Source organism: Cucurbita maxima, unplaced genomic scaffold (genome assembly GCF_002738345.1).
Source record: "Cucurbita maxima cultivar Rimu unplaced genomic scaffold, Cmax_1.0 Cma_Scf00006, whole genome shotgun sequence".
NCBI classification, from domain to species: domain Eukaryota; kingdom Viridiplantae; phylum Streptophyta; class Magnoliopsida; order Cucurbitales; family Cucurbitaceae; genus Cucurbita; species Cucurbita maxima.
In genome coordinates, this window is record NW_019272022.1 from 5,622,627 (window position 1) to 5,635,772 (window position 13,146).

At 34.8% G+C, this 13,146-nt stretch overlaps 3 protein-coding genes and 1 long non-coding RNA gene across 7 annotated transcripts in view; 1 reads left to right on the forward strand and 3 right to left on the reverse strand.

Annotated features, from left to right (window-relative positions):
* LOC111481255 overlaps positions 1-2,057 on the reverse strand; it is a 4,422-nt gene extending 2,365 nt beyond the window's left edge. For all 3 annotated transcript variants that reach the window (XR_002718024.1, XR_002718023.1, XR_002718022.1), the window contains exon 1: positions 1,756-2,057. This is a non-coding gene — a long non-coding RNA (uncharacterized LOC111481255). The remainder of the gene's footprint in view (positions 1-1,755) is intronic.
* Positions 2,058-4,698: 2,641 nt separating this feature from the next.
* Positions 4,699-5,817, reverse strand: LOC111481234 (transcription factor MYB36-like). Its single transcript, XM_023126629.1, has 3 exons — positions 5,592-5,817; positions 5,366-5,495; positions 4,699-5,283 (listed from the first exon to the last, which is right to left on the reverse strand). Exons 1-3 carry the CDS (start codon positions 5,725-5,727, stop codon positions 4,725-4,727), a joined length of 825 nt encoding a protein of 274 aa, XP_022982397.1. The 5' UTR covers positions 5,728-5,817; the 3' UTR covers positions 4,699-4,724.
* Positions 5,818-8,038: 2,221 nt separating this feature from the next.
* LOC111481247 (homeobox-leucine zipper protein HAT9-like) lies at positions 8,039-9,158 on the forward strand. 2 transcript variants are annotated; one of them, XM_023126649.1, is made up of 3 exons: positions 8,039-8,425; positions 8,493-8,572; positions 8,640-9,158. In XM_023126649.1, exons 1-3 carry the CDS (start codon positions 8,123-8,125, stop codon positions 8,800-8,802), a joined length of 546 nt encoding a protein of 181 aa, XP_022982417.1. In that variant the 5' UTR covers positions 8,039-8,122; the 3' UTR covers positions 8,803-9,158. The 2 variants fall into 2 exon arrangements, with proteins under 2 accessions (XP_022982417.1, XP_022982418.1); XM_023126650.1 differs by having other exon boundaries at positions 8,505-8,572.
* Positions 9,159-9,663: 505 nt separating this feature from the next.
* LOC111481223 (homeobox protein knotted-1-like 2) lies at positions 9,664-12,774 on the reverse strand. The gene is made up of 5 exons (XM_023126610.1): positions 12,175-12,774; positions 11,974-12,096; positions 11,699-11,834; positions 10,296-10,549; positions 9,664-10,217 (listed from the first exon to the last, which is right to left on the reverse strand). Exons 1-5 carry the CDS (start codon positions 12,556-12,558, stop codon positions 10,014-10,016), a joined length of 1,101 nt encoding a protein of 366 aa, XP_022982378.1. The 5' UTR covers positions 12,559-12,774; the 3' UTR covers positions 9,664-10,013.
* Positions 12,775-13,146: the final 372 nt, after the last annotated feature.

The window sequence follows — 13,146 nt, forward strand, 5'->3', positions numbered from 1 at the left end:
AAAAAAAAAAAAAAAAAAAAAAAAAAAAAAAAAAAAAAAAAAAAAAAAAAAAAAAAAACTATTAAGGCCTCGTAAGTTTGAGATTAAAATGTGAAATGATTTTGATGCCTCTAAATCTCTGCTTCTATTTCTTAATACCAATAAAAAGACGATTATTGTTTTGTTTTGTTTTTTTTCTTTTTTTGAAAAAGACAAAATCTGGCAAGGCCTTCTAGGTTAAAATAAAAATGTGAAGCACAGTAACTCACCACTCCCTAGTTCTTCATACTCCTCTGCACATAGCCACTACACCTTTTTCTCCCTTCCTACCGAAATTTTGATTGAAAAGAACTAGCATTTTCTCCTACCCTAGATGATAGTGGCCTGATCTTCTTTTTGTGCAATGGTCATAAATAAGTAGCTTGTCCCCATTAGAAGTACTAAGCATTTCAAGTCTATTTGACTAAAAGGATCTCTAATGCAGTCATTCATTATTAAAACTATTCCTACAAGAGCTTTCATCAACTTATACTCGAGATATCGACTACCAATTTCACTATTATATCATACTCTGACCTATGTTCATATTGTTAAATACAATCTCACTACATCGCTCAACAAGAATAGAAACTATAAATAGTATCATCAGCCAAACGAATGCTATATTTTTAAATAGAGATCAGACTTTGCCAACACAGCCATAGAGAAAACTTAATGTGACAGACTAAAATTTAGCGATCAGTCCAGTTTTTAAGGAAACGGTTTCTGGACAGTCAAATCCTAGAAATTTTCACACACATGCAGAGAAATGATTCAACTATAGTTACAGAAACGTAGGTCAGAGTATTTTCCTTGGGATACAAGGAAAAGCATGGGAATTTGGAGAATAGAAAGCTTCTAAGTAGTTGTATATTTGTGTACAAGTCACGAAGCAAATATTGTAGACCGTTCAGTAGGTTAAACTTATTACAGGATGAATAATGCATCCATTGCCAACAACAAAGAAAGGAATATATATATATATATATATATATATATATACATAAACTTTTATTTTCAACAACCGTAAGCAACACAAAAATGATGCAACAAAACATTGAAATCTTCACCGGATAGCCAGATGGCTTCGCCAACTCCAAGCTTTGGCAAAGGGAAAAGGATTTGATAAAACACTCGCGAGTACTAAATAGGACAGGATATGAAGTAAGCATCACATGCGATTTAATCTAGTCAACCTGTGTTGCAGAAGTTTTCATTTGAAAAGGAAAATGAGCATTTTCACCTACATTGCACATTGAATCAGGCAGAACGACACAAGATTTCTCAATAAAAGGTCAAGAGGAAGACTAGGAAGAGTTTAGAGCAGTTCACTGTACTTGAGCCTCAACTCAAGCACTCAGACCTCCGTAGTTGACGAACTAGCCAAATTTCTAATACTGCAATTAACATATAGGTCGAACTCCTACTTGAAACTGAGAAGGCAGTCAACTATGATCGTGCTTTCTTAAGAAAAACGCAAACGATCTCGTTCCTTGAAAAGGTGTGTACAAGAGGAAGAAATAGTAGAATAATAAGCACAGATCCATCCATATTCTAACAGGAATAGAAGAGATAGAATGCATTCATCAATCATACGAAAACGTTAACCGAATGTTTCGAAAGCAATGAATAATGGAGGATTCGTCACCGATCAGTCCAGATTAAAAAGAAAAGTGCTCCAAAGCATATCCTCCGGTTCTCGAAAGCAACTAAGCATACCAATAGAGTAAGACTCACACGAAAGTAGTAGCCACTGTGACCAGAGATACAAATAATCCACAACTTCCTATTCTCCGATTCTTGTAAGCGTGTATAAACCTTACGGCGAAAGTAGTGGCCTGAGCGGCGCCGATAAAATCAAACCAAATGTAAAAGCACTCCAAAGTTACCTCCAATTCGGTGCTTGAAAGCGTCCATCTACCGATGAACACTTGTTATCCTTCCGCCAATCGCAATCGTCGCTCCTCATTTTTCACCCAAACCGTTAAGTTCTCACTCCAGAGTCTAGAGCGCCATTATTCCTTCCATTAATTCCCGCCTTCTTTAATTTATAGTCGGGGGAGCTCTGGCGGATGGCGATTTTGTATTTAGGAACGGAAACGCGACCGGCACGTGGCAACGATCGTGTATGCTCGCGCACATAGAATCTCATGAAACTTCATACGTGTCAAATTCGAAAAGCTCACTAGAAAATAATTTATCGTGTTGGAGAAAGGAGATTTATCAATGCATCGTGATTGACTACACGACATGTCGGTTTAATGGCACAAACTCTATTGGGCCAATGAAAGCCCATGGACCGTAGTAACGATCCATTTGATGAACTGAATTCTGGGAAAGAATATTGAAAATATATATTAAAGCTAACAATTTCACATGCAAAATTCAAATTTCAATATTACATTATAATATTTTAATAATTAAAAAAAATTTAGGAGACGGTAATATAATTCCGTCTCCGCCCCATTTATCGAAACAAATGTTTCCAACTCCCTAACTCATTCTTGATGGATAATCCCCTTTCTACTCAGGATGGGTCCCTACGGGGCCCTGGCCCCACGCAAACTATGAAGCTGATACATAATACCTAGAGCTAGCCTGCATTGCCTCTCGGTGCAATGTCGGGCTCACAAGGTCCAAATATGACCGAATATTTGTGTTTTTCATCTATGAAAGAGCTCTGCTCATTGGGTTGATTTCTTTGTCTTGACAACCTTCTCCACAGCCACAAAGTTTGCATTAACCCACCATTAGGAGGATGCAAAGAAAACGCCTGTGTTTGAACTGCAAAGCCATAAGCAATTAGCTTCACGTATGGAATCAAAGAGGGAACCGAGACCATAAAGTTGCTACTTGAAGCTTGATTCCTGTTGAATGGTTTGTGTTTCATTCCTTGTAGCATGAAGAAACCTTGAAGAAAGCGATGCAAGAAAGTAACAAATGCCTGGGAGTGGCATTGACACCGACCGCACCATTGACGTCCTTCATTTTGTTTTGTTAGTCGAAGATGGTTGGAAAAAAAGTCCCGAGGGTAGTTTTTTAGGTAATTAATTCTACAAAGTCTTTTGAAAAATCAAAAACAAAACCACCAAAATTTTTATGCTACCATTTTGGAGTTTTGTGAATCTTAACATTTTTTCACTGGTTTATAAAATTTGAGGGATAAATTGAACCATGTTTCAAACTTTCCTCCATTGAAATAACAAAAACCGATTATAATACATGTATTAGATGAACACGAGTCTTTACAATGGTATGATATTGTCCACTTTGAACATAAACTTTCATGATTTTGCTTGGGGTTTCCCCAAAACTCGTGACTCCAATAGTACTAAATTATTCCTTAAATTATCTGATGTAGACTTCCATCAATATACACTAAAAAAAAATGATAAATAAAAAATCTTTATTGAAACTGCAAAACTTTGCAGGATAAAAATTAAACCTGCAGTAATGCTAATATAAAATCACCATTTAGAGTCCCAAAAAAAAGCTTATAAATTTAAAATAAAAATAATAATAATAAACCAGATAATAGATAAGTTATAATAATAATAATACATAAAAATTTTCTGACAAGTGATTAAATTTAACCCCCCATGAATTAAACAGAATTTCCCCTCCTCGGAAACAGTGGAAATTTGCAGTAAAAATGAGGAAGCCAGACCCTCGAATCCAGTGGTTTTTCAGGACAAAATCTTGAAGACAATCACGTAAACAAAGAATAACATGCGTGAGGCGTCGTCGTTTGGCTCTTGGCGGTGCTTAAGGCTAATCTAAACATCTTATTAATTAATAAATTAAATTATTTATGATCAGCGCTTCAGCTTTGAACCTTGGACGCTTCCTGTTTGGGCGTTTAGCTGCTGTGCTTGTTCTTCCTACAGGATATTCTTTTACGACAGCGTTTCAGAACCAAATTCTTCTTTATTCACTTGCTTTTCTGTGTTTCTGAATTTTAGGCTGCAGTTATCATGTGTGAAACCACTACCACTTTTATTCCTTCTAAAACCCTCCTTAATTCATGTATTTTTTTTGGATTCTAACCATTAAAAACAAAAAAACAAAAAAACAAAAAAATTAACGGTAACAATTTAGTCCCAGCTATTTATCCATGGAATTGTTCATATTTTTTAAACTAATACTCGAATTTAAATTTATAAAAAGCATATTTTCTTAATCTCTATTATTTTTTGTATTTGCCGTCAAATTTAAGAAATTATAATAGTCAAAACCTTATCGATAATAACATGACTCAATTGACATAAATTATATACTTAGTCCTTACTCTTTTAATAAGAGACAAATTTATTGTGCATGAAATTTTAAGTCGGAGATAAATTTTATCTTAGATTGAACTTTCAACACGTAAATAAAGTCAAATTTGACAGGCTTTTACTTTATAATTATATATATAATATTAATCATTATGATTAATATAATCAAACATATCGTCGTAATATATTATTTCTCTTCTAATTTTCTAAAATTAATTAAAATCAACTTAAAAAAAAAAAGAGAGAAATACTCGCTATGTGATGAAGAAAACATATGAAATCTCAACTATATATTAAAAAAAATAATAATGATAACATAAAGTCTAAAACCTTTTAGGGTTTTACTTCTACAGCAAGAACCGAACCTAATTGGGTTATAATCATAATGTACAGATTGAGATAATTTTGATTTTTGGTAGTTTCATTAAACTATTGTTTTTGCTGCTCTAAAAAAGAAGAACCCATCATCAAATCATGAGCCATTGAAGGATATAAAGGAGCAGAAATCAAAGAACTCATTTCCCCCCAATCCAACTCGTTCATCAAGACATTACCATTATCAAACGACGCCGTATTGCTATACACGACCTTCTCCAATTCACCTACGTGGCGGCTTGGGATTGGTAGACCCGGGACCCCGTCTGTTCCAAATTGGAAACCGTCTGTTCTGCTCAAGTCGCCGCCGGGGGTGTGGCCGAAGAGTTGCTGAGAATTAGAAGGGAATTGAAGCGATTGGTAATTTGCGCACGGCGGCGGCGGCGGGGGGGAATTGAGCGCCGATGTTAACTCCGGCAAGAAAGGCGATTGGTTATTATAAAGATGGTTGTCAAAAGCAATAGCCATGGAATTTCCAATTTCGGATTTGATTTTTCTTCCTCTTCTCATCAGTTGTTGCTTGCCAAATAGTTTCTTCTTCAACCTCGTGTTCCAATAGTTCTTTATATCATTATCCGTTCTTCCCGGTAATTGAGCTGCAATAATCGACCACCTATATAGATACATCGAATTTAATTAATTTTAATTTTTTATAAAATAAAAAAAAATCACTAACGTTATTAAAATTAAATTACCTGCTTCCAATGCTAATATAAAGGCTACAAATTATTCTATCTTCTTCTTCTGAGAAATCCCCATGTTTGATATTTGGACGAAGGTAGTTCAACCATCGGAGTCGGCAACTTTTCCCACATCGCTTAAGACCTAATCCAATTGAAAGAAAATCATATCGATTTCAATTTAATTTCAAACTAATAAAAAATAAATTTAAGCGGATGGGTTACGATAAATTTATATTACCAATTTTTTGAGGTAGCGCGATCCAGTTTCCTCCCGTGCTATGCTGCTCGATATAGGATTTGAGTTTTGCATCTTCCTCGGGCGACCACGGGCCCTTCTTCACGTTGGCTTTATCACAGCAAGGAGCTCTTCCCATGGCCTTTGTTTGGAAAGGAGTGTTCAAAGTACAGAAATTATGAGAGGGAAAGGGGAAGAGAGAGGGTTATAATAGTATTAAGGGAGGGAAATTCATGTGCGTGATGAAAAAGCTATCGGATTTGTAATTTTTTTTATAAAAAAGACAGGATTTTCTTCTTGTCTGTTTTTGCATAGAATCAATAGGATAATTAAAATAAATATATATATATATATATATATATATATATACACACACTGGGCTGTCCCTCTTTACGTTGAGCTGTTTTTTCGTTGGTTCGCAGGGTCATGCATACCATATAACTTTTACGTATTTGTATTATATCAAAATTTTCCATAGTTTATTAAATTTGGGCATCAATAATTATCTAGAAGGTATATGATATGATGAAATGAATATGAAAGTACCATATATTCAAAAACAAATTTACAATAAAGTTTAATTTCTCTCACCCATTTAAAAAAAAAAAAAAAAAACACAATGGGTTTTATGTTCTCAACTTTAATCAATTTGTGAACTTTAAATTTTAATGTCTAATGAGATGGTTTCTTAGGAATTCACTAGATGTGTTTATAGGCCATATCAAATGGTTTATGGTAAGATACATGCACCTGAATACCTTACCATTTTATTCCATGTATTCAACCCGACAAAATGAATGTGACCTTGAAATCAACCTTAAAAAGTAAGACTCATTGACGGAATTATTTGAAAAGACGACCAAATTTCAAATAATTATATGGAAACAAAATTCATCAATTAAACACATCGTTTTGAATGATAAACACACACGTTTTTATTAGTAATTTAGCTAAACATAGTCTTCGTTATTGCCTTTATCTCTATCTCGCTTTACTTTTATTTATATATAAATAATTTAATCTTTGTAAGGGATCTCTAAAATATAATAATAAAATAATACATGGAGAATTTGGTGATATGAGACCAAAAAAAATCTATTTTTATAGACATTTTTAATAAAAAAAAAAGTTAGATTTTAAATTTTAACATAAAAAATTAAAAATATATGTTGAGTCATAATATGCAAACACAAATCTACCTTGGTTATTAATTTTATAATTATTTTAATTAATATCTAAAGTCTTTGGGGTTGATATTTTGTTTTATTTATTTATTTATTTATTTATTTATAATTATTTAGCACTCCAAAATTGAATTATTTTGGTGGTTGGGGGAATTGAAAGGAATCCCATCAAAAGGATAGCAGGATTAAATGTCATAATTATTTTTTTAATTGGGTCCGCTTCTTTTCAGTATTAATTATGATGCACAACTCGTACCTTAATTAAGCCCTAATTTCTTCAGGAAAACAACACCGCAATTCCTAATATGAATATAAAAATAGTGTAAATGTGATTTAATTCGAATGAGTTCTAGATAAGAGAGTGTTCAATTGGGCCCAATTTGATTGTAAAAAAGCCCAAATAATTGGGCCTGAATGTCCGAACATAAAATAAAATAATAATAATTTTACTAACTTCTATTATTAAGGAGACGAGATACAAATAATTAAGATTAAGAATATTTAAAAAGCCCTAATAAATGATTAGACAGAGAAAATCCTTCCCCTCTGGCATTAGGATCTCCTTAAAAGTTATTTTGCTATTATATTTTATCGTATAAATTGGAATTGGAAGGGTATTTATGTCTATGTCACAATTAGTAAGGACTTGTAAATATCGAAGAGATGTCCGTAACCTTTGAGCACCAAATAATGTATTTTGATGTAACTCAAAATAACCGTGTATCATCCAACACATCAAGAAGAGTGTGCATAATAGATATGTTGGATGACACTTGTCTATTTTAGCATTTACATAGTCCAATGAATACTATACTTTTGTTCCCGTAATACATGAGAGTCACAACCGACTCTCTTTTACGTATGATTGTGACGTTGTCACTTTCACTATCTATTCGAATCTATTATCCATGCTCCCAAATCATTTTTGGGCCCCACCTTCCCCATCATCCGTTTTACAATATGACATCAGCATGCTATCGTCAATTACAAGCTTGGATTATTCTCATTTATTTTTCAATTTCTCTTTATTTTTTCTTTCTTTCATTAATATATTCTCTCACTATTTTTTTTTTTTAAAACTTCTTATACAATTAAATAAAGAATGGAAGAGTAAATAACGTGAACATGAGCCATTTGGGTCCTTCAATAGAGTCACAAAATTCCATTTCCCATTAAGAAGCTTCCTTCCTCTCTGTTTCTCCTCCATTTTCCCTTTATATTTCACTCCCTTAACTTTACATGTCATTTCATTTTTTGCCATTGCTTTCTTTGTTCTTAATGTAGGGTGAGGGGCTTCCTCTTGGTTTGGGCGGAGAACAGATCATTCTGGGCTATCACTCAGTATAAAAAATGGCCGGTGTAAAGAAGAAGAAGCAGCAGGTTTTGAAGTTTGATGACATTATTATGCCTTCTCTATCGTTGGGGTTGTCGATTGTTGTCGAATCCCCCAACGAGTTCATCCAGCTGAGTTCTTCGGGAAGTCCAGTGTCGTCGTTTTCAAATTCATCGGGGTATAAGAGGGAGAGAGACGGCTGCGGCGGTGAGGAGGCGGAGGAAGACGAAGATGGAAGTCCGAGGAAGAAACTTAGATTCACTAAAGAACAATCCGCCAATTTAGAAGAAAGCTTCAAAGAACACTCAACTTTCAGTCCTGTAAGTCTGTCTTTTACTTTTTATTTTTGGATTTAAAAAAAATATATATTAATTTTTGTTTAAACAGAAGCAAAAGCAGGAATTGGCAAGAAATTTAAAGCTAAGGGCAAGACAAGTGGAAGTATGGTTTCAAAATAGAAGAGCCAGGTACCTAATCACCCAATTAATTTCTCTAATTTTTAATTATTTAGCATAATTCACCGAGACCATGCAGAACCAAGCTGAAGCAAACAGAAATGGACTGTGAATTAATGAAGAAATGCTGTGAAAAGCTGAAAGAAGAGACCACAAGGCTTCAAAAGGAGCTTCAAGAGCTCAAATCACTCAAATTAACAGCTCCGCCGTTCGCCACCCTCACCGTTTGCCCTTCCTGTTAGAGGTCCATTTGCGGCGGCGGCGGCGGCGGTTGCGATGCATCTCAGGCCACCACCTCCTCGATTAGCCCAAAGCTTGACTTTCTTAAATTCCCGTTTAACCACCCGTCGGCGGCTTGTTAGGCAACCTAATTTTAATTATATCATTAATTAAAAAGCCCATGTACTTGTATGAGGGGGTGAGGAGGTGGGCCGAGGATGGGCATAATTATCCATTTATTTTCGTGGAGATAGAAAATAAAATTTTATACAGAGAATTCGCATTTCTTCGTGACAAGCCTTAAGGAAAACTTAGATAAGGTTTGTCTTTGCCAACCAAACAAAATTTATACGAAATTCAAGCTTGTTCACACACACATTGCTCGTGCATGCATGTTCAATCATGTGCGACACAATCTTGGTTCCCAATAAGGCGACCCATACATCATGATGCAATCTCATGTCACGAAACAGCTTGACCATATTGGTTTGCTCGAACACATCCGTTGAAAATTGACCTATATGTCGATCATCTCAACCGGGCAAAGTCTTCCATACCAAGTAAGTAAATAAATATATAATATATATGTATAATAAATTAGTTTTATGTTTAGAATATATATATATATATATATATATATATATAAAGTAAGTGAGAACCGGATTGAAAAATATAATTTTAATCTCCATTCAGTTAACGAGAAGAAATTTCTATTAAATCCCTCCTTTGGAAGGGTATTCGGGATGGATATTCATGGGCTCAAACAGACATCTCTTCCCAATCCCGCCTTGATATTTAAGTTTTGCATGGGTAAATTATTTAAAAATTGTAAGTAAAACCTAGCAACCATATTGGTGAATTCAAAAGAGAGAGAGAAGTAAATAGGAAGCTGAAATGGCAAAGGCATTAGCATATGCAGCAATCCTGAGGTTCCAAATACAAACTACATAATAAGCTTTAAACAAATAACAAATATACTTCTCTTCTATTATTAATTCCTCGACACTTATCAAACATCAGAATCTTAAATACTACAATAGAACACAAAACATCCTTAAAAAGGAAAAAAAAAAAAGAAAAATCTCTCGTCCTGTGTAACTTCCATAAAACATCAACTAAGTCGAGTTATATACCTTCTAACAAAGAAACTTGAAGCACGCAACATTATTATTTATCAAACTAATTTCTTGGATGATATAAGGGAACTAACCTTCTTGAGTAGCGTGACGGTGGGTCACGGTCCGAGTCGATAATGGCCATCGGTCATGTAATGACCGTCGAGGTAGAGCGCAGCATTGGAAGGATGAAGGCCATCCATCACCATGAACTGCATATCTTCAGAGGGTTTCCAGTGTCTCTTCCTTTGGTTTATGAACCAATTGTTTATTTGCTTCTGATCCAATCCAGTGGATTCAGCCAATGCTACCTTCTCTGTCTCCTGTGGAAAACCCCATCATTTCATTCAAACATAATGAATATGATTGGTTAAGATTAAGGGATAAATGAGGTAACTTACTGAAGGATATGGCCATTTGTAATGCAACTCCCACCAATTAAGAAGCTTCTGCCTTGCATCTTTTGGGAGCTTCCCTTTCTTCTTTTTCTTAGACAGTTCTTGCTTTAGACTGCTCAGGAAACCACTATACTTCCTCAGTAGGTGGTTCTTCAATTCCCTGTCTTCCGCTCGCGGGTCGATCTCTGGTAGCTCGGTTTCTCCCCCGCTATTCTCTTGTTCCTCCTCTGACGACCCAATACCTTCACACTTCTCATCTGTGTAGAATTCAAGTACGTGATCTTGTTGAGAATTGTTGGGAGGGAATCCACATTGACTAGTTTAGAGAATGATCATGAGTTTATAAGTAAAAGAAAACAATTCCATTAATACGAGGCCTTTTGAGGAATCCCAACATGAGAGCTTATGCTCAGAGTGGATAAAATCATACCATTGTGGAGATTCGTGATTCCTAACATAGTATCAGAGTCATGCCCTTAACCCTTAATTTAGTCATGTCAATAGAATCCTAAAAAATGTTGAACAAACATGTTGTGAGTCTCGAAGGTGTAGTTAAAAGTGACTCAAGTGTCGAACAAAGGGTGTACTTTGTTCGAGAACTCCAAAGAAGGAGCGAGCCTCGATTAAGGGGAGACTATTCGAGGGTTCCATAGGCCTTAGAAGAGACTCTATGATGTACTTTGTTCGAAGGGAGAATAGTTAAGGATCATTGGGAGGGAGTCTCATATTGGATAATATCATATCGTTGTGAAGATCTATGATTACTAACATTCATATTTATAGAATATTTTAATCAAAGTTTGATACCAAAAACACTTCAAAAGGTGTTTATTGATAAAAATTCAAATATTCTCAATGATTAGGGAAGCAGTAGAAGATGCTTCTCGGTACTTACATATTCAGACCCTAACTAATTAATTAATTAATTAATTAACTAACAAGCAAAATACACACAAAGTTGCCTAACTAAGAAATCAGAACACGAAATATTCAACAATCGGCGATTACAAGTTCCAAGAAGAGCATGGAATAAATGAAATATCAAATCCTTCAAAGTTTAATATGACACATTTTACAGATCGTTAATAAATTAAATTAGTAATTTTGTTCCTTTCTGACAGGACCTACCATGGGGTAGCGTTTGATATGAACAGAATCCTATGTTCGACTCAAATTACTTAATTAAGCTTCCATTTTAATCAGTTCAAGTAAATAAAGATAAGTAAGTGTAATTAGACAAAAAAAAAAACCCAAAAATTGCAGAACCAAACGTGGGCATATGATGATTAGGGTTCCATTAATGAAGGAAAACTACAAATTTTGCAGAAAGAATAAAAACCCATCTCAGAAAAAGGATTTAATTTATACCCTTTTCAGGAAAATTAGAAATTTAGTAGAAAAGTTACCGGAATTGAAGATCCGAACTGGGCCATTACAGAGAGAACTGAGCTGAGATTCGATCCTGCGCATGAAATCCATGGCTTCTTGAACCGGCCTTGTAAGTTCCTCCCGATATTTCACCAACATGTCGTAATAAGCTTCCTATTTTGTTTTTGTTTTTTTTCCAAATATATGAAAAGAATAAAGGAAAAAACCCTTATATTCTAAAGTAAAATTATTAATTAGCACCAAAAGAACAAAAGTAGAGGCTATTAGGAGGCTATGGTTGGTTGTCACACACCATGAATTGATCAAGTTCTGGATCCTTCGTGGAATCTCCAGAAACCATGGAAGATCGCTGCCGTGCTTCAAATTCTTGCCGGGCAGCCACCAGCTGCTCCACCACTTGCGGCGGAGCACCCACCTACAAGAACATGGGAATTAAAGGTAGGGGCCCGTTTGAAATTTCATGAAAAATCGATTCTTTTTCTTTTGTTGTTACCTTCTGACATTCCATGTAGGCTTCAAGGAGGCTGGAATATTGAGGATGAGCCACGATTTTGGCTTTAATGTCTTCAACATCAACGCCGCCGTCATCGTCAGGCCGACATGTCGTCGTCGTCGTCGGCGGCGGCGGCTGTCCTAAAGGATAGTGGAATTTGAGGAGCTGGTGGTGGGAAGTACTGGCTTCCGACTTGACGATCGGGTGCGATTGATCGGCTTGAAAACAATCAGCTCCTTGTTGAAGATGAAACGTATGAGCAGCCATCTGAGCCGTCGGATTGCTTGATCTTCCATAATTACCAGATGAAGAATTGGATGATGCGTACAAGAAATTGCCTCTCGGATTTGAGTTCTCGTTTAGATGATTATTATAATCCTCCATTTCTCAGTAAAGAAGTAATTTATAGGTTTTTCATCAAAGCCCTAAAAAAATATATAATTAAAAAAAAAACCCTAATTGTGAAACACCGTCGCCGCCGCCGCCACATGGGGTGAGAACTCGCCGGCAAGAAACTCAAATGGGTTGTGCTCCATGATCAAGGAGAGCCCATCTTCTTTTCATAAATGGGTATACGATGAAATCTTCTGAAAAAATTTGGATAAAAAAGGGAAATTTGGAAGCTTTTTACAAAAATCAGATTTTATGGGGTTTTATTTTTTTTTTATTTATTTTTTTTTTTTTTTTGTAGAATTTTAAATTTTTAAATAAAATATTAAGTAATTAAGGAGACTATTATTTATTTGAAACATTTTTTTATAAATTAAAAAAAAAAAACAAATCTAATACTTAATCAATTAATTGTTGGAATTACTAAATTGGGTGTTCTTCAAATGAACCAAGACCCTTTTTTCCTTCTTTTTTTTTCTTTTTTTTTTTTTAATAAATATGACAACCAAAAGTACATTTAATTAAAGCAATTTCTATTTTCATGTCCTGTCATTTGTTTTATTATTTTCCTCGAATAAATAA

Excerpts from the sequence above, each read along its gene's own strand:
- LOC111481223 (XM_023126610.1), bottom strand. The coding sequence starts at position 12,558 with ATGGAGGATTATAATAATCATCTAAACGAGAACTCAAATCCGAGAGGC. Across the intron at positions 11,835-11,973 it reads CAGAACTTGATCAATTCATG|GAAGCTTATTACGACATGTT; the intron begins GTGTGTGACAAC and ends AAAACAAAATAG. Across the intron at positions 10,218-10,295 it reads ACAAATGGCCATATCCTTCA|GAGACAGAGAAGGTAGCATT; the intron begins GTAAGTTACCTC and ends GGTTTTCCACAG.
- LOC111481234 (XM_023126629.1), bottom strand. The coding sequence starts at position 5,727 with ATGGGAAGAGCTCCTTGCTGTGATAAAGCCAACGTGAAGAAGGGCCCG. Across the intron at positions 5,496-5,591 it reads CGCGCTACCTCAAAAAATTG|GTCTTAAGCGATGTGGGAAA; the intron begins GTAATATAAATT and ends CAATTGGATTAG. Across the intron at positions 5,284-5,365 it reads TATATTAGCATTGGAAGCAG|GTGGTCGATTATTGCAGCTC; the intron begins GTAATTTAATTT and ends GTATCTATATAG.
- LOC111481247 (XM_023126649.1), top strand. The coding sequence starts at position 8,123 with ATGGCCGGTGTAAAGAAGAAGAAGCAGCAGGTTTTGAAGTTTGATGAC. Across the intron at positions 8,426-8,492 it reads AACACTCAACTTTCAGTCCT|AAGCAAAAGCAGGAATTGGC; the intron begins GTAAGTCTGTCT and ends TTGTTTAAACAG. Across the intron at positions 8,573-8,639 it reads TTTCAAAATAGAAGAGCCAG|AACCAAGCTGAAGCAAACAG; the intron begins GTACCTAATCAC and ends GAGACCATGCAG.